This window comes from Antechinus flavipes, chromosome 2 (assembly GCF_016432865.1).
Source record: "Antechinus flavipes isolate AdamAnt ecotype Samford, QLD, Australia chromosome 2, AdamAnt_v2, whole genome shotgun sequence".
Taxonomy (NCBI): Eukaryota; Metazoa; Chordata; class Mammalia; order Dasyuromorphia; family Dasyuridae; genus Antechinus; species Antechinus flavipes.
In genome coordinates, this window is record NC_067399.1 from 502,749,011 (window position 1) to 502,771,087 (window position 22,077).

At 45.6% G+C, this 22,077-nt stretch overlaps 1 protein-coding gene across 3 annotated transcripts; it reads right to left on the bottom strand.

Annotated features, from left to right (window-relative positions):
• Positions 1-547: 547 nt before the first annotated feature.
• Positions 548-21,057, bottom strand: FAM78A (family with sequence similarity 78 member A). 3 transcript variants are annotated; one of them, XM_051980229.1, is made up of 3 exons: positions 19,919-21,057; positions 18,278-19,602; positions 548-6,056 (listed from the first exon to the last, which is right to left on the bottom strand). In XM_051980229.1, exons 2-3 carry the CDS (start codon positions 18,598-18,600, stop codon positions 5,528-5,530), a joined length of 852 nt encoding a protein of 283 aa, XP_051836189.1. In that variant the 5' UTR covers positions 18,601-19,602; positions 19,919-21,057; the 3' UTR covers positions 548-5,527. The 3 variants fall into 3 exon arrangements, with proteins under 3 accessions (XP_051836189.1, XP_051836188.1, XP_051836190.1); XM_051980228.1 differs by having other exon boundaries at positions 18,278-19,606; XM_051980230.1 differs by lacking the exons at positions 18,278-19,602; positions 19,919-21,057 and adding an exon at positions 16,632-16,762.
• Positions 21,058-22,077: the final 1,020 nt, after the last annotated feature.

Below are 22,077 nucleotides of genomic sequence, written 5' to 3' on the forward strand. Positions count from 1 at the left end.
ATTCTCCATTCACAAATGGGAACTAAAAGAATTTACTATCTCTACCATCCTTTGATCCCTATACAAATATGGTGGAATTGTTTTTATAAAGCTGGTTGAACAGAAAAAAATGAACACCTATCCATAAGCTAACCTTGTGTTGTGTGTTCACTTCAGAATTGCAGAATATATGACCTGTAGCATAGCTCAATCCAGGGCATATGATTTGCACAATGATCTGTGTTATAATGGAATGCTATAGTCCAATTTGGCATCTTCCCAAACATGGAGATTTCCCAGGTCAGGCCCTTGTGGGAAGGGGGATTGTGAGTGAAAGGGAGGGGGGGATGTGGGGAGGAATCTGATCTATTTATAAAACAACATGTCTCCTTTTCTCTCCTTGTATGGTATCAGCTCTGAAAACCCACCCGTGGTTTCTCACCCATAATCTCCAAAAGCCCACTTCCAGGGTAAGAAGGAAACCCACTTAAACTCAGCCATTATATCAAGCTGAAGCCCCAGTCCAGCTATTGTAATCCTGCAGAAACATCCAGACCCTCACCAGGACTTCTTTAAAATTCCACTTTATTTTGCTTCATTAGTTTTTTTGTAATAAAGGTGTTTTTTTTTTCAGTTTTACATTTTCTTCAAGACTCATGTCTCAGTACATATTTTTCACAGTATCTCTGTAGGACCAAGGATGGTTCTTTATTGCTGGAAAGTGTCCAAGCAGGGAAGGTATAAGGTATGGGGGAGGCGTTGGTAGCCTCAGAAGGAGACCAGTTTGATGTCTATGCTCCTGAGATGGGTAAGAAGATGCAGAGCTAACAGTCAGCCCTGAAGTTCCCTTTGGGCATTGAATAGGGAAGTCTAGAGACCGGGGTCCTAATTCGGTTTTGCTACTGACTGGATTTGACACTTGGCTTCCATAGGTCTCAGTTTTCTCATCTGTAAAATGAGGTGGTTTGATGAGCTGATTGCTAAGGTCTCTTCCAGCTACAATGTTCTATGTTCTAAAGACTCAACTCTTAAAGGGATTTACAACCTGAAGTCTATGAACTTTTAAAAATATATTTTGATAACTATTTCAATTATAATTAGGGTTTTTTAATGCTATGAATTTATTTATTGGAGAAGACAACTGGGATTGAAATCTAGTAAATGTCAGATCACACATGAACTCAGGTCTTCCTGATTTGAAGTGGTACTCTATCCACTGCCATCTAGCTAAGGTCCAAGCCTCTGAATTTAAAAGCATTCTCCTGAGGAGTTCATATCACACAAAAGGATAAGAACACACCTGTTCTAAAGTGCCTCTAACATTGCATTCTAAGGTCCCTTCCACCTCCAACCTTTTATATTCCAAAGTCCCTTCCACCTCTGACTTTCTATGTTTCTTCAGTCTTCACTATCCTGGGCTAATAAACTGAAGCATAACTTCATGATAAAACCTGTAGTGATCAAGATCACTTCAGGGCCTCCCCAGGATTCTTATCCTATTACCTTGTTTTCACAAGGAGCAGCAAGAAGTCCACATCAAAGGTGGGAGCTGAGAAGGTAGAGAAGGCTGGTCTTTAGTCTGTAAGCTGGGCTGGGGAGGGAGTTGGGAGGTGGGAGGAATGCTGCAGTGGCTCTGATAAAGTTGCCATCCAACCACGGTCCAATTGTTTCCTGAGAAACTTTGGCATTTGCTCGAGTGGTATCCTGGGGGGAAATCCTCAAAGGAGTCCCTGCTTCTGAAATGGGACACATTGCTAGTTCCTTTCTAAGAGCGAAATGATTTAACAAACACGGACCCTCTGAAAGCACTGGTTTGGAGGAATGGCTCCTTGGTCTGAGAAACTCAAGATCTTGCCCCCAGACCTCCCCTGGTCCGGTCTTTTCCACATGTGTCTGTTCTTCCCCTTGTCCCATTTTGGTGAGCCTAGGGCCTGACAAGACTCCAGATAAATGAGCCTATCACTCTCCAGGGTCTCAAGAGCCTCAGACTATTGTGAGAGCCCAATCCTGTCTTCTGATCCTGTCCCTGACACTTCTTCATGACCTGTAGCAGTCCATCATTATCCCTGACTCTAAAGAACAGCCCTAGCACGGTTACCCACATTGGAAGCAGAGCGGTAGCCCCTCATTTTGTGAGAGGCAAGCAGAGAGGGAAGTGACCTGTAAGATCACAGGCCATAAGATTGAGAGCTGGAAGCGTGCTTAAAGATCACATAGCCCAGCAATTCTCAAACTTTTCAATCTCCAGACCCAGTTTTTATTCTAAAATATTGACGATGCCCTAAAGAGCTTTTGTTTCAATATGCTATATCAATGTTTACCCTTATTAGAAATTAAAACATTTTAGTATTACAAAAGTAAGTTTTGACCTTGGTAGACTTGAAAGGGTCTTGGGGACCCCCTCAGATCATACTTTTGAGAACCACCGACTAACCCAATACACTTATGTCAGTCAATAAACATTAAGCACCAACTATGTACCAGGCACTGTGCTAAGCATTGTGACTGATGGAGAGAATTAAGTAGAAAGTTAAGTAGCTCACCCAAAGTCATACAGGTAGGTGCTTGGGCCAGGGCCAGGGCTAGGACCCGAATCCGAGTGGCCTTTTGCCAGAGGCTGCTGATCTACTTATAGCAAAATGACCTGGATCCATAAGGGTGATTTCTCACGGAGAGGCTAAATGTCACCTGCAGCCATTTTCACTCTACAGGCATTCTTATTCAACCATACTGTCATGGCTATAGCTTTTCTGCACTCTCTCTTTGGTGCATCATCACATGGCCTCAGACACAGGGGGAAGGCTTTTCCCTCCTCCATTGCTTGCTTACATAGTCTTAGACCCACTGCTTGAGAAACAACTGAGATGGAATAGGAGAGCAAAAGCCCTCTGGGTTGGGAGTTATAAGACCCAAGGATTCAGTCTTCACTTTTACTATTTACTAACTTATAGTTACTTTCCATGTAGGTAAGTCCCTTAGCCGTTCCATACCTGTGTCTTTTTTATGCAACAGGGCTAATATCTTGGACCACCAACCTTAAAAGGTTCCTCTGAGTGACGGTCAAATGAGAATGGAGAGCTGGACAGGACCCCAGAGGCCGTCATAGTCCAACCTCAGTCTACAGATGAATAAACTGAGCCCATGGAGATTGTGAGCACACATGTAGGCGGGATTTGTACTCATGTTCTCTGAGTCAGCACCTTTTCTCACTACACTGTGCTGTATATATAGGGCTTTGCAAACTGCAAAACACCTATCAGCTATCATTATTATTACCCTTTTTTTGTTCCTCTGAGCATGCAGAAGGAGAGCATCCTGAGGGGTGGAGATTATCAACACGTAGCAAAGGGAATACCTAAGCTTGATACTAGCCCGAAAAAAGCTAGTAAACTATTTCTAGCCCAATTTGTTTTAATATAGCTGTTCCCCCCCAAATATATGAGCTGGATGTGGAGCCTCCATCTTGTGTTAAATATCCCTGAATAAATGTATTATTACACAAGTAATGGAATATTATAGTAGGGGATTTGGATTACTGTTTATAAACCACTTAAATCTTGAGACTAGTACAGACGCCATGTCTCAAGCAAAAACGTCTAGTGATATTCTGCACCCTGGTTTATGATTATTTGTGGAGTTGCTCAGGAAGGACCACAGCCTTGATAAAACGCTACAACAAAGTGGGATTAGTTTAGAACTATAGGGAACCATCTCTTCCCCTGCGGTTTCTGTGAGCAGTTATCCAACTAGGCAAGACATTTGCTACAAAGCGTTGGCATTTACTCAGGACGAGGTGTATGGGAATTGCCATTCTCCTAAATTATGATTAGGGAGCCCGGGAGAGGAGAGAGTGGGACGGGTTCCCTGATCCGAGTGCTCCTTGGGCATGAAAACTCGGAATAAGCTGCCAAGGCCAGCCGAAATTCATTGGTAAGTCTATGGGGACTTTCCAGCTCTGGCCATCGGTTCGTTTCCTAGAGTTGAGGAAATACAGGATCTCTGAGTTAATGTTTCCCCTACCTTCCCAACAAGGAAAAGATCCAAAGTAAATTTGTAGCCATCTTCCTTCTCCCTCCTGCACAAACCGCATCTGAATTAATGACATTTGATGATTATAAAAGTCCCTGCCTAGAGAGCTTTTTATGAGAGCCCAAAGAGGATTTTGTCCTCAGAATAGGCTTGTAGCCCCATACAATCCATTTCCAGAGAACACTGGGGGAAGGGGGGAGGAGGGGACAAGTAGGCTTCTGTTGCTCATTCTCTACAGTTTTCAGCTGCATGGAGGGAATTTTTTCCTTTTTAACCTTTCACAAATACAGGTGTGTATTATTGGCGGTGGTAGCTGGCGTTCTAAAGCCTTAGAAGAGCTACAGACCAGCAGAGACCACCCCTAAGGGCCGCGCAGCCGACAGCAGGAGTGGAGTGGATGCTCTACTAGAGCCCAAGTTGGGTCTGGAATTATGACTCCCTCCACGGCTCTTGACTCCTTCTTCCCCACCATTTAGCCTACCCCTGAGCGGATGCTGTAGAGAAGAGAACAGAAAGCAGAGAGGGGCCCAGCCGAGTGCCAGCTTGCCATTCAGCTGGGCCAGAGCCTCTGCATGGGACCAAGGCAGGAGGGGAGTTCGCTTGGGACGGGGAGAGGGGGAAGGAGAGGACCAGAAGGACCTTTTAAAAGGGAGGGTAAAGTGGGTCCATATCAGCCAAAATGAGGAGGGGCATAAAAAGCAGTTGGCTTACTTCTGGTCTTTGCCTCCTCTTTGGATCCCAAGAAGAGAGAGATTTAAGTCATCTCCCCCTTTCCTTCCTCCACAGATGGAAGGTGGTGTTCCTTCCATCTCAACTCATTAAATCCAGCAGAAAAGATTCTGCTTGTCTGTCTGTCTGTCTGTCCCTCCCCCCACCCCACCCCCAGCACAGCTTAAGGCAAAATTTTGGCAAAGCAAAATCTATATAAGGCCGCATGATCGGGGTAGGGGGAGGAGGTTGCAAATCTTTATCAATTAAAAAAAAAAAAGGGTCATCAGTAAAATGAGGGTCAGTTGGATTGCTCCAAGATCTTGGGTTTCACTGATGAGGGGACTCCCCTCCCACATCCTCCCCCTGAACCTTGCAGAGAAAAGAGGGGGAAAAGAAAAAGAAAAACTCAAAAAAGTTTTTTTTTGTTTGTTTCATCAAGTCTGTTTCGAGCGAGTAACTGAAACTCAGATCATAACCAGAGAAGGGAAAAGAGAGGGGAAAAACCAAAGGCTGAAAGTGGAAATAAATGAAAAGGGATTGTGTATTTTTGCTTTGTTCCTCCTCTCCCCACCACCCTTCTCCTGCTCCTTAGAGAGCAGGTGATGAGGAAACCCCAGGTGAGGTCTTCCCTGGAACTTTAGCACAGTGAAATCCGTCCCACTGGAGAAGGTAGAATGGTTGCATTTTTGTTGAATGACTAAAAAGTGCATTTTGACTTTGTTTTGATCATTATTATTATTATTTGTTTGTCTTAAACTAGCAGATCAGAGCGTGTTCTCCTCCCATTCGGTGCCAGGACCCCTGCTCGTTACCGGTGTTTGGGAGGTATCACCACGAGAGGCTGCCCATCCCTCGGCCTCCACATGAGGACTTGAGCATCATTGGCATTCGGTTTGACAAGGGCACTGGGTGGTATTGGCTCATTCTTACTCAGGATCTGGGGCTGCTCTTGGGCAGTCGGCTCCCGAAGCTTGGCACGTTGTCCCAAGGGCCTGTTGGGATTCACCTCGATGTTGAGTTGCATCCTCCAGTGGAGCGTCTGGAGAATGACCATGTCGTTGGTGGCTGTGTTGGTGGCCACCAGCCAGGTGGTGAAGCTCTGATCTCGGTAGATGCTGGTCAGTTTGGCCACGTTGCTCTCGCTGACCGGCACTGCCCACGTGACACTGGGGTAGAAGTTGTCGTTCATGCTGATGATAAACTTAGAGTCTCTTTTGGTGGGGCCCACAATGGTGCAGGTCTCTGTGGTGTTGCCGTACCAAGGGTAGTTCACCCCATCTGAGTCACTGATGGCCTGGATCTTCCCTGTTTGAAGGTCTGGGAGCTCCCAGCTGGACCTGGAAACAAGGACTTTCATTTAATTCACCCTTCTTAGGATTTCACCCCACTCTGTCCCTAAACAGGAGAACTAATACTCTCCCCCGACTCCCCCTTCCTCCTTAGGGTCAGCCCCAAGGTCAGGCTAACGGTGCGTCATTGGCGTAAGGTCGGGGGGCTCTTGGGGTCTCAGCCATGTCTAGTGTGCACCCCCTCCCCCGCCCCTAGCCAGAAGATTGGTAACACGGGGCTGGGACGGGAAGAATCTCTGCCCAATTTGAAAATAAGCTTGCAGACAGGCCGGGCCCTGAGAGAATGGGCTACAGCCTGGCTGTAGAATGGCTGCTCCCCTTTCTCTCTCTGCTTTTGGGTCCCCACCCAGAAAGGTATCATGGCTGGATTTGGAAGCTGAGATCTGAGCCCCTAGTCCTGCGTGACTTTGCCCTGAGCTCTGCAGGATCTCCGGGGAGTGACAGACCCCCTCAGTTGGCTCATCTTTAAAATGATGCCCTTGGACTCAGTTTGGTAAGGTCCCCTTTCCAGCTTTAAATCTCTATTTTAGGTGAATGGGGAGGGAGCAACAAAGCATCCTCGAGTTAATAGCTAATAAAACTTATTAAATGCTGCTGTGTGACCGGTGCTGAATGCTCAGCAGGCTAAAGACAAAGCTCCTCAAGGAGCTTCCAATCCAAATGCCCCAAATTGATTTTCTCCTACTTGGAAGTGTCGGGAGCAAGTTTGTTATTATTGTTCAGTCATTTCAGTCGTGTCCCAGCCTTCTTGACCCCGTTTGGGGCTGGACTGGCAAAGACACTGCAACGGCTTACCATTTCCTTCTCCAGCCACCTCTCGGACGAGAAAACCGAGGCAAACAGACCTGCCCCGCGTCGCGCGTCTGCGCCTGTATCTGAACTCAGGAGGGTGAGTCTCCCTGACAGCGGCCCGAGCCTTCTGCCCCCTGACCCAACTAGCTGCTCTGGCACTAACGCCCTTCACAGAGGGACCCATGTGCAATAGTGCGACCACTGTTCTGAAAGGAGCCTTTATCACTCAGCTCCCCTTCGCTCCACACATACCTTCCGAAGCCCCCGTGTGAGAATGTCAGCTACTGAGGGCAGGAACTGCCTCACTTTCTCTGTGACCCCCCAGCGCGGCTGGCCCAGAGTAAGTACCTGATACCTGATGGTCATCTATATTTTCATCCACAGGGATGAAATGCTCCCTCCTCCCTGAAGCCCCAGTGAGAACCACGATTGATCCCAGGGCACTCTGTCCTGCTTGCACAGTGGTCTCCCCGGAATGACTTATGGTTGCCAGTATGAGAAGCCCACACTACTGCTGCTAGTTCCCCTCTGAAAAGAGAAGTTTCTCTCGTCTCAGCACGAGTTTAGCTTGTGATCGCGCCGAGCAGCTGGGGAGCCCTTCAGAACCAGCCAAGAGGAGTCAGTTCCCTGCAAGAGCTGAGAAGGCGGATGCGGCCAGGTGCAGGGTCTCCTGGGCTGCCATCAGCATGACTGGTCTTATCACACACACTAAGATTCCAGCACAGAGCATCTTTTACAACAAGCTCCCACCGAAGAGTAATTAAGAACCACAATCAGGGATGTGCTGGTAAATGTTTAACAACCAGCTCTCCTTGAGCGGGGAGGAAAGAAGTCTGTCTGACAAACATTTACATTTAATTTTGCATTATTAATATTTTTCTCCATTGCTTTCTTTTTTTAGGGGGGGAGGGGATGGTGAGGCAATTGGGACTAAGTGAAGTGCCTGAGGCTGGATTTGAACTCAGGTATTCATGGTTTCAGAGCTAGTGCTCCACCCACTGCACTTTCTAAAGCTGCTCCTCCATCACTTTCTAAAGTCCAGACAATCAACAAAACAATAACTCAAACTCTAATTTGTAGCATTTGCCAAGGTGTCAGTGCTTCCACCGAAAATCTGACAATTAGTTCTTAGGCCTGTAAGAGCTAATTACAGCACACCCCTGGAGGGAAATTCTCAAGAGCATCTGTTTTTACAGATGAGAAAACAAAGGCCTCCAATAGGAGAAGCAGTTTACCCAAATCAAACTGGGAGGGGGGGGTAAGGGGAGAGGAAAGAGGGGTAGCAGATTCAGAACCAGGACCAGGTCATCTGATTCCCAGTAGAATTCACTTTCCACACATTACACCTTCTCCTGACATAAATTCAGATCTCAAGTCCAGGACAAGAAGCATCCTGGAGAATTCCCTGCAAACCTCTTGTATGAATCAGCATAGCTTCAAACATGTTCCCTCTTCCGGTTTTTGTCATTCCAGCATAATTTAGTGTTAGTAAACGGGAACCAGAGTAACATGAAAAATCAGGGCAGTCTTGTTTTTGTTAAAATGCTCCCTGATGGCTCAAGGGCCTTCCTAGAAGCCTATCTCATTAGTGACCTTGCTGGGCTAGATTTTAAGCCACTGAAGCTCCCCTGAAAGCAGCTGGCCAACCTGACCTCGTTTTTGTAAAACCCCCACCCCAACATCTGGAGACGCTAGCTTGAGCACAGCACACTTACCACCTGACCCAGCGAGCCCCCAGCAGCAAGAGGAGAAGGTGAAATTATAGCAATTGGGCAGGTAATTCAACTCCCCTCCCTCAAGGTGGGAGTTTCCTCTCAGGGCTCTGCTACCTATTTCAAGTAAGTCATTTTGCATTTTAAAGAGCCTGTAGAAAATACCTCTTTAGTTGTTTTTGTTTTGTTTTGTTTTGTTTTGTTTTTTAAACATCATTAACCACCCTGGACAATGTCATTGGAACCTCCTGTGCCTTTTACCTGTGTGTTTTAAATGAAAGGAATCTAACCTGGGGTTTCTTAAACCTGTTTTGTAAAACATTTTAATAACTGTATTTCAATATAATTGATTTCTTTTGTAATCTTGTACATTTTATTGTATTCATTTAAAAACAATATTCTGAGAAGGAACCCATAGATTCCATCAGACAAAAGGTCCACGATTCAAAAAAGATTAAGTATCCCTATTTTAAAGGAACAAGAGAATAAACAGAAGGAAAAGTTTAAAAATAACTTTCTCCCCCTTGGTTTTGACCTCAGATTGACTTCAAAAAAGCTTAGGAGGAGCTTGTTTCTAAGGTGCTAGGCCAAGAAACTGATACAGAACTTTAGCAGATCCCTTAAATTTACATGGATCTTTGGGGGTTTTCTTTCATGTCAATTTGGAAATAGGGAGAATTCAGTTGTAGGACTCCAGGACTCAGTAAAAGCCTAAGAAGGAGGAACTGCAGCTGCCAGGCAAGCAGTGTTGTCTCTTGTAGAATATTGTTTAGGATTCAACTGTCAGAATGACTTGGGAAATAGCCCTCCTTGCCCACTCTCCCAGAGTGAGTCATATTTTAAGAACATCAGAAATGTCATCGTGGATCAGTCCCATGGACCATTCTCACTAAGAAGTCTCTGACTCGGGAGCCCCAAGGGATTGTTTGAAGGAGGGTATGGTGTCCTCCTATGACGTCAGTCTCTGAGATTAGAAGTTAGAGGTCAGAGTAGCAGGAGGCAGGAAGAAGAGCCTCAGATTTGGCACCAGAAGCCCTGAGTTTGAATTCCAATTCTGCTGTCCACAACCTATAACGACTTTGGACAAGTCATTTAATTTTCTTCATTTCCCTCACTGTAAAATGGGGGATTGGGAATACATGATCTCTTAAGGTCGCTTTCCTGCATTTATTTAAAGACCTTTATAATCTTTTCATATTTGCAGCCTCTATCACCCTTTTGAGGGTCATAGGTTCCCAAAATTCCTACCTCTTGGCTACAGCAGGATGGCTTTTGCCTGTCCTTAAACTACCTCTTTTCAAGCTTCAAGGGTCACCCGCCCCCCTTGGTCTGTGATTTTACAATTGGTGAACCCCATATAGCCATGTCTTTAGTCCTTCCTCATTGGATAAGACTTTGATCCTCTCTCTTTCTCCCATGTCCTTCATCTTTCCATCCTGAAAAGCCAATCCTTTTTAGTTTTTCCACTACAACCCAGACAAATCGAAAAAGAACATTAATTTCCCTTATCTTACAATCCCCTTTTATCCTCTACCTGAGGGTGGGAGCCAAGTCTAGATGAACTTCATTCACTGGATCTCAAAACAGAAGCTGCCTAAAAAAAGATGCTTCCCCCACCTTTCCAACCCCCCAATTCTTGGCGTCTTGAGGATTGGGGCAAATGCTAGTAGAAGAAACCCACATTTCAGATTTAAGCTGTCCATGAAGAAACAAAAGGGCTTAAGTTGTTTCTCATCACACTATGATCCATAGATTACTATAGTTACCAAAGATCACAATGAATCCCAGACCTTTCTCCATCCTGTCAACATAACTTTTAGAGTTGGAAGAGGTATCTTTAGAGGGTATCAAATTTAATCTTCCTTCATATTGTTCAACATATCCAAAGCCCTTAGTGGAACCAGAAAAGCTCCCTGAAGAGTAATTAGACTCACAGACATCTTGTATCACACCTTGAAGAAAAGGCACTTTAGAAAGATGCTTGGACATGTACGCCCCTGATTGGGTATTGCCAATTGAGTTTCCATTTCTGATTCTAGACCCCAATAGCAGCAGTTCCAGCCCAAACAACCCATCCCCGGGATGTTTTTAACTACAATCCTAGAAAAGCCTCTAGACCATATTGACTCTGGAGAATTGCAGATAATGAGGTAACCAAAGGTCTATTTTCCTATGAGTTAAGAAATCATAGGATCACGGATTTAAGTCTAGAAAGGACCCTGGAGGTCATCTAGTCCAACCTCCTGATTTTACCAAGAAAGAAACTGAAGTTGAAAGTGGTTAAGTGATTAATCCAGAGTCACATAGCTTATGTGTGTCTGAGGCAGAATTTGAACCCAGGTTTTCCTGATTCTCAAAGACCAGTCCTCAAGGATGTAAGCTAGATAGTGGTACAAAACCATGATGATTTACCACCACCACTATCCCTATTCCCCAAAGACTAACTAGGAATCCGAAAGACAGGCATCTATCTGCTAGAGAGAGTAAGCTGACCAGTATTAGGGAACTAGCCCTTTCTGAAGGTTGTGTCTCTAGCCTGGAGGAATTGAGAGAACCAGAGATCTTTGGCACTAAAAGGGATTTCAAAGTTAGGCTATGTAACCAGCAATTTTAAGGCCAAAAAAAAATCCCAAAGCTTTATCTTATATATCCTTAGTGAGTGACCATTGTATTGAGAAGGAAAACTTGGAAACTTCTTTTCAGACTTTATTTGGACTCTCTATGGTATCTTTCAGCTCAATATTATGACTCTAAAATCCCAAGAAAGGGCTAAAGTCCATTCTGATTGACAGAATTCCAGTCTACCCACAATGAGAAGGGCACCGGATTTGGACTTGGTAGGAGACTCCAGTTCAAACTTTGGCAATGCTCTTCTACTACTACATAACCCTGAGCAAATCATTTAAAACTCTTGACTCCTCAATTACACAATGATGAGATGACCTCAAAGGGCCCTGCTGACTCCAGAATCTATGATCCTATCATCCTTGGGCAGACTTTACAAAGAGAAGCACACCAAATGTGAGTTATCTCAAACTCTTGTCTTTTTCTTTGTCCTATCTTTTGGGATCAGAACTGGTAAGTAAATCCCAGAAAAGGCCTGGACCTTGACTCCACTTGACAATTAGCAGCGTCTCCCAACTGAAGATTCTACTCTGTACTTTAGAGAAGGAACACAAAAACAATAAAGAGTTTATTTTCAAGTTTCTTCCACAGCTCAAATTCCCTTCCAGACAGGATTGGACAACTTCCCTAAATCAGACCAGCCAGTCTGCCATGAGAGCAGCATTTCCTGCACAAGGTCCTTCTAGTTCCAGCTTTGGTCACTAACTAGTTGGTCACTTTACTTCTCAGGACCTCATTTATGAGGAGACTACTAAACTAGATTCTCTTAAAATTCTAAAGTTCTATAATCACTCAACTCACCCTAAAGATGCAAAAAATATGCGTTACCCAAAAAACTAACACCCAAATCCTTTCCTAGGTATTCTGGCCCTGCTTAGAAATTCCTTTTCATTTTACCTTTTCCTGTTTTCACCTGAAAAAGCTTTTTTTTTTTTTTTTTTTTTTTTGAAAAAGAAATGCCTCAAAGAGAAACCCAGAGCTTGAGTTATTCTGTCCAAAGTCTTCAGTTCCCCTCTTTGTCCTTATCGACCCCTGCCACATCCCATACTCCTGAACCTTTGGGGCCTGAAACATATGGCCCGGGGCTGATATTCTTCCTGGGTGAGAACCAGTTATAGGGCGAGACAAGTTTACAACACCTTCCACAGCTGGAAGTAGAAGATACGGGTTGTTAACATCCTGCCCGGGGGCAGGCCTATTGGGATTTCTCTGGGGGCATTTGCTTAGCACTTCCTCAAAACCCAGGAGCTTTGAAACTAGGGCTCCCTCTTAGACACCTCCTCCGGCAGCTGGGGCCTTGCATTTGTGGGGCCTGCCTTCCTCCGTTAGAGAGGAAGTCAGAGCCTGAATTGTTCTCTGCACAGGCACACGCTGCAGGAAGAGATCGCACATTCAATGTGGAACTTCCCTCCCTTTGGCCATTTCTGGTGAACAGCTGGAGATCACCAAGCCTCATCCGGCTTCCCAGCGCAGGAGAGGACAAGTCCAGGGGTGTCCCTCTCCAGCCTCCTCTCGGATCCCCTCCGTGGCCAGAAGTTCCCCTTTCACTCCCATACACCCCCCCACAAGCACAACCTTTTAGACAGTGTGGAATGTCGAGCTAGAAGGATCCTCAGGGAGAATTTTCAGAGGAAGAAGCGGGGACAAAAATTGAATTCAGAGATTTTCTCAAGATGATACTTCTTGGCTTGATGACACTAAAAACTCTTGGAACCTGCACCCCCAACATCCTCCTGCCCCCTAATCTTCATGACTAGGCCTGTGACCTCAAGCCAAGGTCTAGGGGAAAGGGGCTAGCAGCAGCCAATGTCGCTGTGTCTCCCACACAGGGAAGAGCTTGTGACTTATCATTTAAAAGGCTTCTCTGTGGAGATGACAGGTGGCGGGTGAAGAATTGCGGAGGAGGGGGTTGTGGAGGCAGGTGTCTTGAAAATGAACAGTTGATGGGGGCTTCAAGCTTTTAAAGTAATGTGGGCTGGACCCAAAATTGTATTGAATCCATTTAATCTGGCATCAAGAGATTTACTCTCCATTTCACAGATCTCCTTATCCACAAATTTAATGTGTTATCAGTTGTTACCATTGCGCTTATTGCAGAGTTCTAGAACACAGACTGTCAGATGCGGAAGAAACTTTAGAATGTCCCATATCAGATCTGGAAGAGACCTTAGAACACCCTAGGTCAGAGCTGGAAAGGGCCTCGGGACGCAGAGTGTCAGAACCAGATAAGGGATGGGAGCTCATTAGTCCAACTCTCTCACTGGGGACGGTGGCCCAAGGTCACAAACTGTAAAATGACAGAGCCTGGGGATCGCTAGAATCCAGGCTTCTACTGATTCCCAGTGTATTTCTTCTTTCCGCTAAATGTTTGCCTTATACTGAGCTAGGTGGTGCACTGGAAAAAGTGCCAGGACTGAAGCCAGGAAGACTCATCTCTCTCTGAGTTCAAATTCATCCTCAGACTCTAGCAGCTGTGTGGACCTCTTAACTATAATGTGTCACTTAACTCTGTCTGCCTCCATTTCCCGCATCTGTAAAATGAGCTGGAAAGGAAATAGCAAGTCACTCTAGTGTTTTTGCCAAGAAACTCTCCAAATGGGATCCCTGGTGAGTCTAGAGACTGCACAACAAATACCTTACTTAGGGACTGTGAAGCAGTTGTCAGTGGACTTACTTTTACTTACTTTTGTACACGCACAAAAGTCAAATATCCTACCCCAGATATTTAAAAAAAAAAAAAAAAACCTGATCACTACAATTCACTGAATGCAGTTTAATTTCCCCAAGATGTCCTGTTTATTCGCCTTTTTATATAACTCCTACTAAACTGGTTCATATCGACTAGATTTCCCATCGAAATCTAGCTTCACATTCTGACTCGCTGGAAAACAGAACTTAGACTCAAGAAGATTTGAGTTCCAAAATTTGCTCTGCTACTCACTCCCTAAGGAGGTACCATAAGTCAATGAATCTCTGTGGGTCTCAGTTTACTTCTCTATAAAATCAAGGATTTGGCCCGTTTATAAGGTCTCTGCCAGCCATAAATGCTAGAAGTGTCCAGATCTGCTCCAAATGAGCTACCTCCTCTTTACATGAAGATATCAAATAAAATAACACATATAAAGTGCTTTGTAAATGTGTGTGCGGTGGGATAACACTGCATTTTATCTAGATATACATAGATTAATAGTGTATATTTGTATGTATCTGCATATTCATAGGCACACATATGAACTATGTGTTTATGTATGTAAATAAACATACATCCACAAATCCAGCCTTAGACACTTATTAGCTGTGTGACAATGGGCAAGTGGCTTAATCTCTAATCACCTTAAATTTTTTCATCTGTGAAATGGGGATAATAGCCTCAGAGTTGTTTCAAGGATCAAATGAGCTAATAGTTGTAAAGTGCTTAGCACAGGACTTGGCACATAGCAAGCAATATATTAATATTATAATTATTTCTACAAATGTGTTACATACACAACACTTCATACATACGCAAGTGTGTTGCAATCATAATATATGTGTGTTTTACAGATATCAACAAGTATAGAAATGTGTAAAATCTGCAGATACTTGGCAATAGAAATATATATATATATACATGCATACATAAACATGTCAGTTATTCCAATATATGCACAATTGCAAAACACTTTAAACATATTATTTCACTTGCTGTCTTCACATAAGGGAGGCAACTCACCTGCTACAGATCTGAACATATCTTAGCATATAAATATACACATATACAAATGTAAGTATTTTCAGTCATTTTTTTTAGTAGTGTCCAACTCTTCATGAATGCATTTGGGGTTTTCTTGGCAAAGATATTGAAGTAGTTCTTTTCATTTTCCTTCTCCAGCTCATTTTCGAGAAGAGAAGACTGAGGCACACAACTGACCTGATCAATCAGTTAACAGAACTGTATGCTCCCAAAGGGTCTGGGACTCTGTTCTCCTATCCACATGGGTGCTCCTTACCCCCAATCAAGGAAGAGGGAAACCCAGACCCAAAGAAAACCAAGCATTCTGATGACAGACATGTAGCACTATGACAGGCACACTGGTTTTGTACTAGGGTCAGCTTTGAAAGTCAGTGTAAGGAGAGGGGACTGGCAAAGAAGGGAAATGACTGGGAAAGATGAGGGGAAAAGGAAAGAAAGGACCATTAAGAATTTAAAACTCACTGCAATGAGCTCTGGGTGGAAGAGCGAGCCTGCCTTATTAGGCAGGAAGTTCAGGGAGTATCAGTAATTTCCATGTTCATAATATTGTTGTTTAAACAAGGCTTTCAAAGGACTTTCACAACAGTAAGGAACACACCCACCCTCAATGACTTGTCCTTTCTGACAATAACAATAAGCCTGGAAGGTGAACGTAGGGGCTAAAGCATCTGCCCCAGAGCAGGCAAGACTTTCATTCATAGCTTTTGACTCCCGAGTTTTGGATCCAAGCTCGAGCCACATTTTGATTTCATTCAGAATCATCCCATTTGAACTCTAATAAGAATCTAGCAATCATTTAGTCCAACTTTTCGTCTTTAGAGGTGAGAAAATTGAGGCCCAGAAATGAAGATTGACCAACTAGCCCAAGGTACCCTTAGGTTAGCCCCTTAGCAGCAGCTAGAATGAGAACACCGATCTCCTGATTGGTCTAGAAACTTTTCTGTTATAACTGACTAATTTGTAGTGTCACACACTCTTACTGAAAATCAAACCACTCTACACATAATCTTCTCAACATTTCCCCAACAGATTTCAGTATCCTTCAGAATTCCGAGGCCTTTTCTGGTATCCCAATGGAATGAAAGGAGGAGAATTTGGTCTTAAGCCCCTTGGAAAACCTTCCTTTATTGACAATTGCCTGGGAGGCCTCAAAAAGTACAATACTCTGGGTTTAATTTTTCATAAGAAAATTCCACAAAGACTAAATTCTATAGAATTTATTCTTTCCTTCCCAGAATGGGGGTGGGCTGGGAAGGGGAGGTGAGAAGGTTAACACAGAACCTGAAATGAATTAATCATTGTTTTTGAGAGTTGAGAGGTTTCGTGCTTGATTAGAAAACTGCATTTAAGTCTCAACAAATTCCTTCTTTACTTAAGGTAAGAATTATAAGCTCTTCACTTTGTCTTACCACAATCAATTCCTGCTTTCTTTTAACTTCAAGATCATTAAATGAAAATGGCAAAGGATTTGTTTTGCCCAATCTCTCTTCCCTAATTAACCTTTCTTTCCAGCTTTTCTATTCTATGTTAAAAATAGAGGGAAATCCTATTTTCTTTTCAGGTTTCCATCTCTGCACATTAAGAAAGGGGTTCTGCAATAGAAATGAGGTAACAAAGGAAGCAAAAGTGCCCCCTGGGCCGTGACTAACTTGGATTTGTGTCTGTCAAGCCAATCCCTTCAGCACCCTTCTACTATCATACCTCTTTTCCTTTGGGAACTGGCTGGCTCTCTCAAAAGGCTGCCACACTTGGAGGTGGTTATTTTAGGCTACTGGATAGAGGTGCCCACATAGTTGTGAGTTTCGACCAATCACATGACCTCGAAGATTCCTTCTAGCTTTCAGATCCTGTGTTTCTATCACATTCATATTCCCCTGGACTTGTCACTCAGGCTTGAACCCCTCTCCTTACAATAGTAACAAAAACAACTGGCATTTGTAATAGCCCTTTAAAATTGACAAAGCATTTTACTTAAATTATGTGATTTGACCTTCAAAAAACTTTGTGAGGTAGGCACTACACATTGTTATCCTCATTCTGCAGATGAGGGAAATGAGAACAGGAGAGTTTGAGTGACTTGCCCATGACTATACTATAGTAAGCAGATAGTAAAGGTTCCATGGATTCGGATTCAGAAGTCTCTCAATTCTAAGTCTAGCATTCTTTCCACTATACTACACTTTCTCCCTTCCTTCTGTCATTGTGATTTGGGTCTTCCCCAGGGGTCACAAAAACTTTCTCTTTGGGATGTAAAGTCCAGAAGGAAGACTGCTTCACTTAGCTTCAGGATCCACATTGCTTGGTCCTGTCAGTATACCCAGAAAGGAAGGATTAGTCCTGAGCCCCCAGACTAATCTTTCCCTGTCCCTAGCAGAAGAAATTCTGGCAGAACAACATTTCTGAAGTCAGAGTGGGCACCAAGAAGAGCTGTGGGGCTCCTTAGAATCAGCTGGTGTTCTAAACTCTGAATCAACTTGAGCCTTTCTGGCAATGAGAGTGTGTTCTCAGGTTAAAGCGGCCTTCCTCCTCCAGGGAGGAAAGCTATAAATGCTATAGAAATTGAGTTCCTAAATACCACTTGTAAAAAAGCAAAGGGCTAAGTAAACCAAGACTACTTATCAGGGATTGGACATCTTGAATGGACTGTATTTCCCTAGACACGATTGGGGATTTAAACACAATAGAAAGTCTAGATGTATCGGGCCAAGTAGATAAATATTTGAAAAGGGCTGTGGTACATCCACTAATCCCCACCAAATGACCACATTCACTTCTTTTTCAGTGTAGAGAATGGGCTTCTCCCCTTCCCATCTTGCAGAGGTGGGACCCCCAATGCCCATCTCGGGTTACCCCTGGTCAGCACTAACACCTCTGCAGTAAGGCAGCTCATTTGCAGCACCCAAGTAGTCCTGATCAGAATGTTCCTTTGCTTTCTCAGCATCTTGCTAGGGGAGAGGGGAAAGGGACCTATGGGACAACAGGAACTCCCTAAAGGGGAGGTGGAGCTCAAGCCCCAAAAGGATAAAAATCTGGAATTCATAGGTCAAACCATTCTTGAGGCTCTGGCAATTTTCATGTGAGTTTTAATGTCTTTAAGGTCACCAGGCTCCCCTGATGAGCTGACAGCCTTCTGTGACATATTGGATACTCTCTGCCACTTACATAAGGAGATGAAACCCAGTTTCTCTTCTCCCTGGGCTACCTAAGTCACAGGACAGATAGGTCACCTCGCAGGCCAAATTCCCGATCCCCCAATTGTTTCTTCCAAATCATTCCTCCCACCCCCACCCTCGCCTCTAGGTGCCCACCCGAAGCCCTGAGAACTTAGGCGTTTCTAAGGTACTCACATGCCCTGCTCCCCATAGTGGTTGTAAAACTCCATGTGGCTGCACGCTTGAATCCAGCCAACGATCCAGGTCTCCTTCTTCGGTATAGGCGGAACGACCACCTGGGCCGAGGCTCGGAAGTGCGGGGTCCGGTAGCGGAGAACCACACTGGACGACTCATCGATGCTGGTGGGGATAGGGTCAATAGAAGCTTTCACATCAATTACCGAAATACTTTCTCGGAAAATTTTGGATTTGCTGCTGATGCTCTGAATACAGCCCATGGCATACAGTACCAGTTTAATTTTTAGGAAATGCCAACAGTCCCAGGGAAGACTAGGCATTGAAATGATAGTTGCTGCTAGATCCAATACAGATCTTCCTATTTCGAAATCTCAAGACTGATATCCATAGGATAGAAAATTCGAGTAGAGGGGCCTTTTCATATCAGTGTCTTTAGCCCGTTTATAAATAAGGATTTTGCTACATTTCAGGAGCAGTGGGGTCTCTCTTCTTCTTTGAACAAGGGGCAAAATCTCAGATATTCTTTGGGTTTTTTTTTTTTAAGTTTGAAGTTCAAAAAATAATCATGATGCTTTGATATCCCCAGTCCTTCCTCGTGCTTCACTCACCAGGAAACACAGGTTGGATACTTTTCCGTGATTCTTTGGATGAAGGAGAATGCTGAGAGACACATAAATAAGGAAGGCTATGTACGGTCCACGCTCCTGCCGCCCTTTCTGCAGAAAATCCACTTCCTGCCCTTTCTCTCTTTACACACGCTCTTTCTCTCTCTCTCTCTCTCTTTCACACACACACAGTGACAGTAATAAATTAAATAGCAGTTTCTCTTAAATCAGGAAAGGAAAAACAAGACACCTCCAGTTTAGCGATGATTTGAGGCTTCCAGAAGCCCAAAGATGGGCTTAGGGCTGTTCCCAAGCCTGCAATAAATATCCCAAGAAATAAACTCCGAAGGAAGAGCAGCAGTAGTTCCCAAGTGGCTTTCACTCTTTGGTGGCCCTGGTTTGCTTTAAGCAGAAGAGGGAGGGGTGGGGGTGGGGGGTGTAAGAAAGCACCACCTCACGAGAAAAAAAAAAAAAGAAAAAGAAAAAGAAGAAGAAGAAGCTATTTCCGATCTTCGGAGCGGGGATCTAACAGTTTCCTACATTGCACCACGTTGTTGATCGCTTTGCAACTCGCTCTCTTCCCCCCAGGGCTGGTGGACTCAGGCAGCACTCCTCCTCCCTCTGTGATCCGACTCTCCCCGTCTGGTCTCCCGTGGCTCTCAGCCGCTGTCCTACTCGGGTGTCTCGCTTCGTCCCCCTGTTCGCTGGTGCGAGGACCTGGCTGAGATGAAGGGAGGGATAAGGCTTAAAGGCCTTTCTTAAAGTTAGGCTGAACTTTCGGGTGGGGGTGGGGAGGGAGCGTAGGTAGGCAATGTGTGTTGGGGGCGTCGGGGGGGTGTTGAGCGGCTCCGCTGGTTCCCTGGCTGCTGAGCTGAAACTGCAGCTCTGGTCAATTTCACCGTTCACCAACCCCCTCCCCCCTCCACTCTCCCCTCCCCTCCCCCCGCCGCTACCCCCACCCAGTCAAAATCAGCCTTGGGCTCTCGGACACCAGCGAATAATCGCCAACCGTGACATCTTTGCTGACACCCACCTGGCCTGGGGAGGAGGCAAGGGAGGGGGCTCTGCCTTCCAGCTCGCTGCCTCCCGCAGCCCCGAGGGTCCTCAGCCCTCCAGGGTGGTCCTCCTCGGGGGCCAGGGCGCTCGCGGCTCAGGCTGACACTGCTGCAGTCGGCAGCGTGTCACTTCCCCCCGCCGGCCTTGGCGCTCGCTTGCTGGCAGGCTGAGATCTAGCTTTCGCCGGCGGCTCCTCCTTCCTCCGCCTCCTCTTCGTCTTCGGCAGCGCGGTCCGCGGTTCAGGGGATCTCTTCTGCCGGCCTCCGCCCGGGCGCAGGAGGAGGACGCCCGGCATAGATTGCCCCACGCTCAGTTTTTATTCTCGCTAGCTCCCCTCCGCTCGAGCACAGCCCCCCGCCCCCCTCTTGCGGTCTCAGGTTCACTGTCCTATTTGTGTGCCCGTCTGCCTCCGGCTCAGTCTCTGTCGGGGGAACTTGGGCGCACACACAACCTCCGGAGAATCGCCTCCGACTCACCTGCCCCCTCTAGCCGGTCCCAAATTTTGGCACCCCGGGGGCTATTTTTGCCTCCCGAAGCCCCTTCCCCCAGCAGCGGGCAGGCGAGCTGCTGCTCCTCGTTCATAGCATTTGTCCGCCCGTGCCACCACCACCACTCCCCCGCTCCCTGCCCCAAGCTGGGCTCGGACGCTAGCCGCAGGGTCAGGCTCCTCTTGCAAGACAAACGGGGGGCAGCGAAGCTCGAGGAGCCCTGCCTCTACAGATTGCGGGGTGCTTCTCGGGGTGCGCTCGGTTGGGGGCGGCGGGGAGGTTAATCTGGCTTGATTTTCCCCCACCCCCCGAATCTCCTCGTTTATTTTATAATCATTATGTTCGGTATGTGCTGTCAGCTTCGTGGTCGCTGCCGTCGCTTTCTAGCTCAGGGAAGCCCCCTAGCCTGCCTCAGTTTCTGCTGCGGCATCCGAAAGACAACCAGGTCAAACTTTGCAGAAACTCATCCCCCCCCAGAGCCCGTCTGCCCCTGGCATTCTCCCGCAGCCCAGCTGTTCCTGCGGACTCTCCCAATAGGCAGCTCTCCCTATGACCGCCTCTCCAGTCAGCCCCAACCCAATTGCTGCATTCCGGGTTCCCTACCTCTCTTCCCACCCCCACCCCCTTATAATTCTCTCTCTCCCTCTCTTTCTCGCTCCGTTGAGATGCAGCTGATGGAGCTAGACCTCTCCTGGTTTAAAAAAAAAAAAAGAAAAGAAAAGAAAAGAAAAAAAGAGAAAAAAAAAAACGGCATTTCCTTTTCACCAACCCCAGGAATTCTGGGTAGTGTAGTTTGTTTTTTTTTTTGTGGGGGGAGGAGGATAGTGGGTTTCTCCTACATCCCCCTTTATCATTTGGAAGAGAGAAGCTTTCTATTCGGAGCTGTGGGTTTCTTAACACTTCATCTCTTCGGGTCTTGAGAATACCTTTTACAGGTAGCGGGATAGAGTGGGGGTGGGGTAATGAGAACACACGTGACATCTTTGGTTAACCAGGTCTTTCTTGTTGGTCTGTGTATTGGGATGGGTAGTCTCTACGCAAATAGTGCACTGTATCCGCAGGACCAAGAAAGGGGCCTTCTTTAAGTAGGGAATAAAAATGGGATGGAGAGAATCTTTGGTTAATGAGACCGGTATAACAGTAGTATCGTGTCCCTGAAGGGAGAGGGTGACTAGGGACAGATTATTTCTCTGAAGATACACCTTTCAACCTAAAAACCTACTGAGACTGGAACACTTTTTTTTTTAAGTCTTCGGCTCTAAGAGTCATGCTCACATGAAGAGTATTGGTGGCGAGTGAGTCTGACTCAGCTTCAGGAGCCTGGAGAAAAAAGGATGTATGCAGCTAAAGCTAACTGAATTTCCCAAGTGGAGTTTCATCTCAGCAGCCCTGGTGATGATAGCACAATGAACCGCCGGCAAAGCCCAGGTGGTTTGTGATGTCACCCGAAAGAGGCGATGTAATTATAGCCTGGGGGCCATTTCCTGTGGTAGGAATCGCTCTGGTCGCTCCAGTCTGGTTACACGCATTGCAGTGAGTGGGGCAGGTCATTTTATAGTAAGGAACGAATCAAAAAGCAAATATGGTTTTGATGTTTTTATAAGGGGGAAAGGGAACAGGGCTTGAGCAAACGTGTGTGACTTTGAAC

What these genes read in the sequence shown, in the direction of transcription:
- FAM78A (XM_051980229.1), bottom strand. Translation starts at nt 18,600, where the DNA reads ATGCCTAGTCTTCCCTGGGACTGTTGGCATTTCCTAAAAATTAAACTG. An exon ending in CACTATGGGGAGCAGGGCAT is followed by an intron (nt 6,057 to 18,277) that starts GTGAGTACCTTA and finishes CCTTGTTTCCAG; the next exon opens with GTCCAGCTGGGAGCTCCCAG.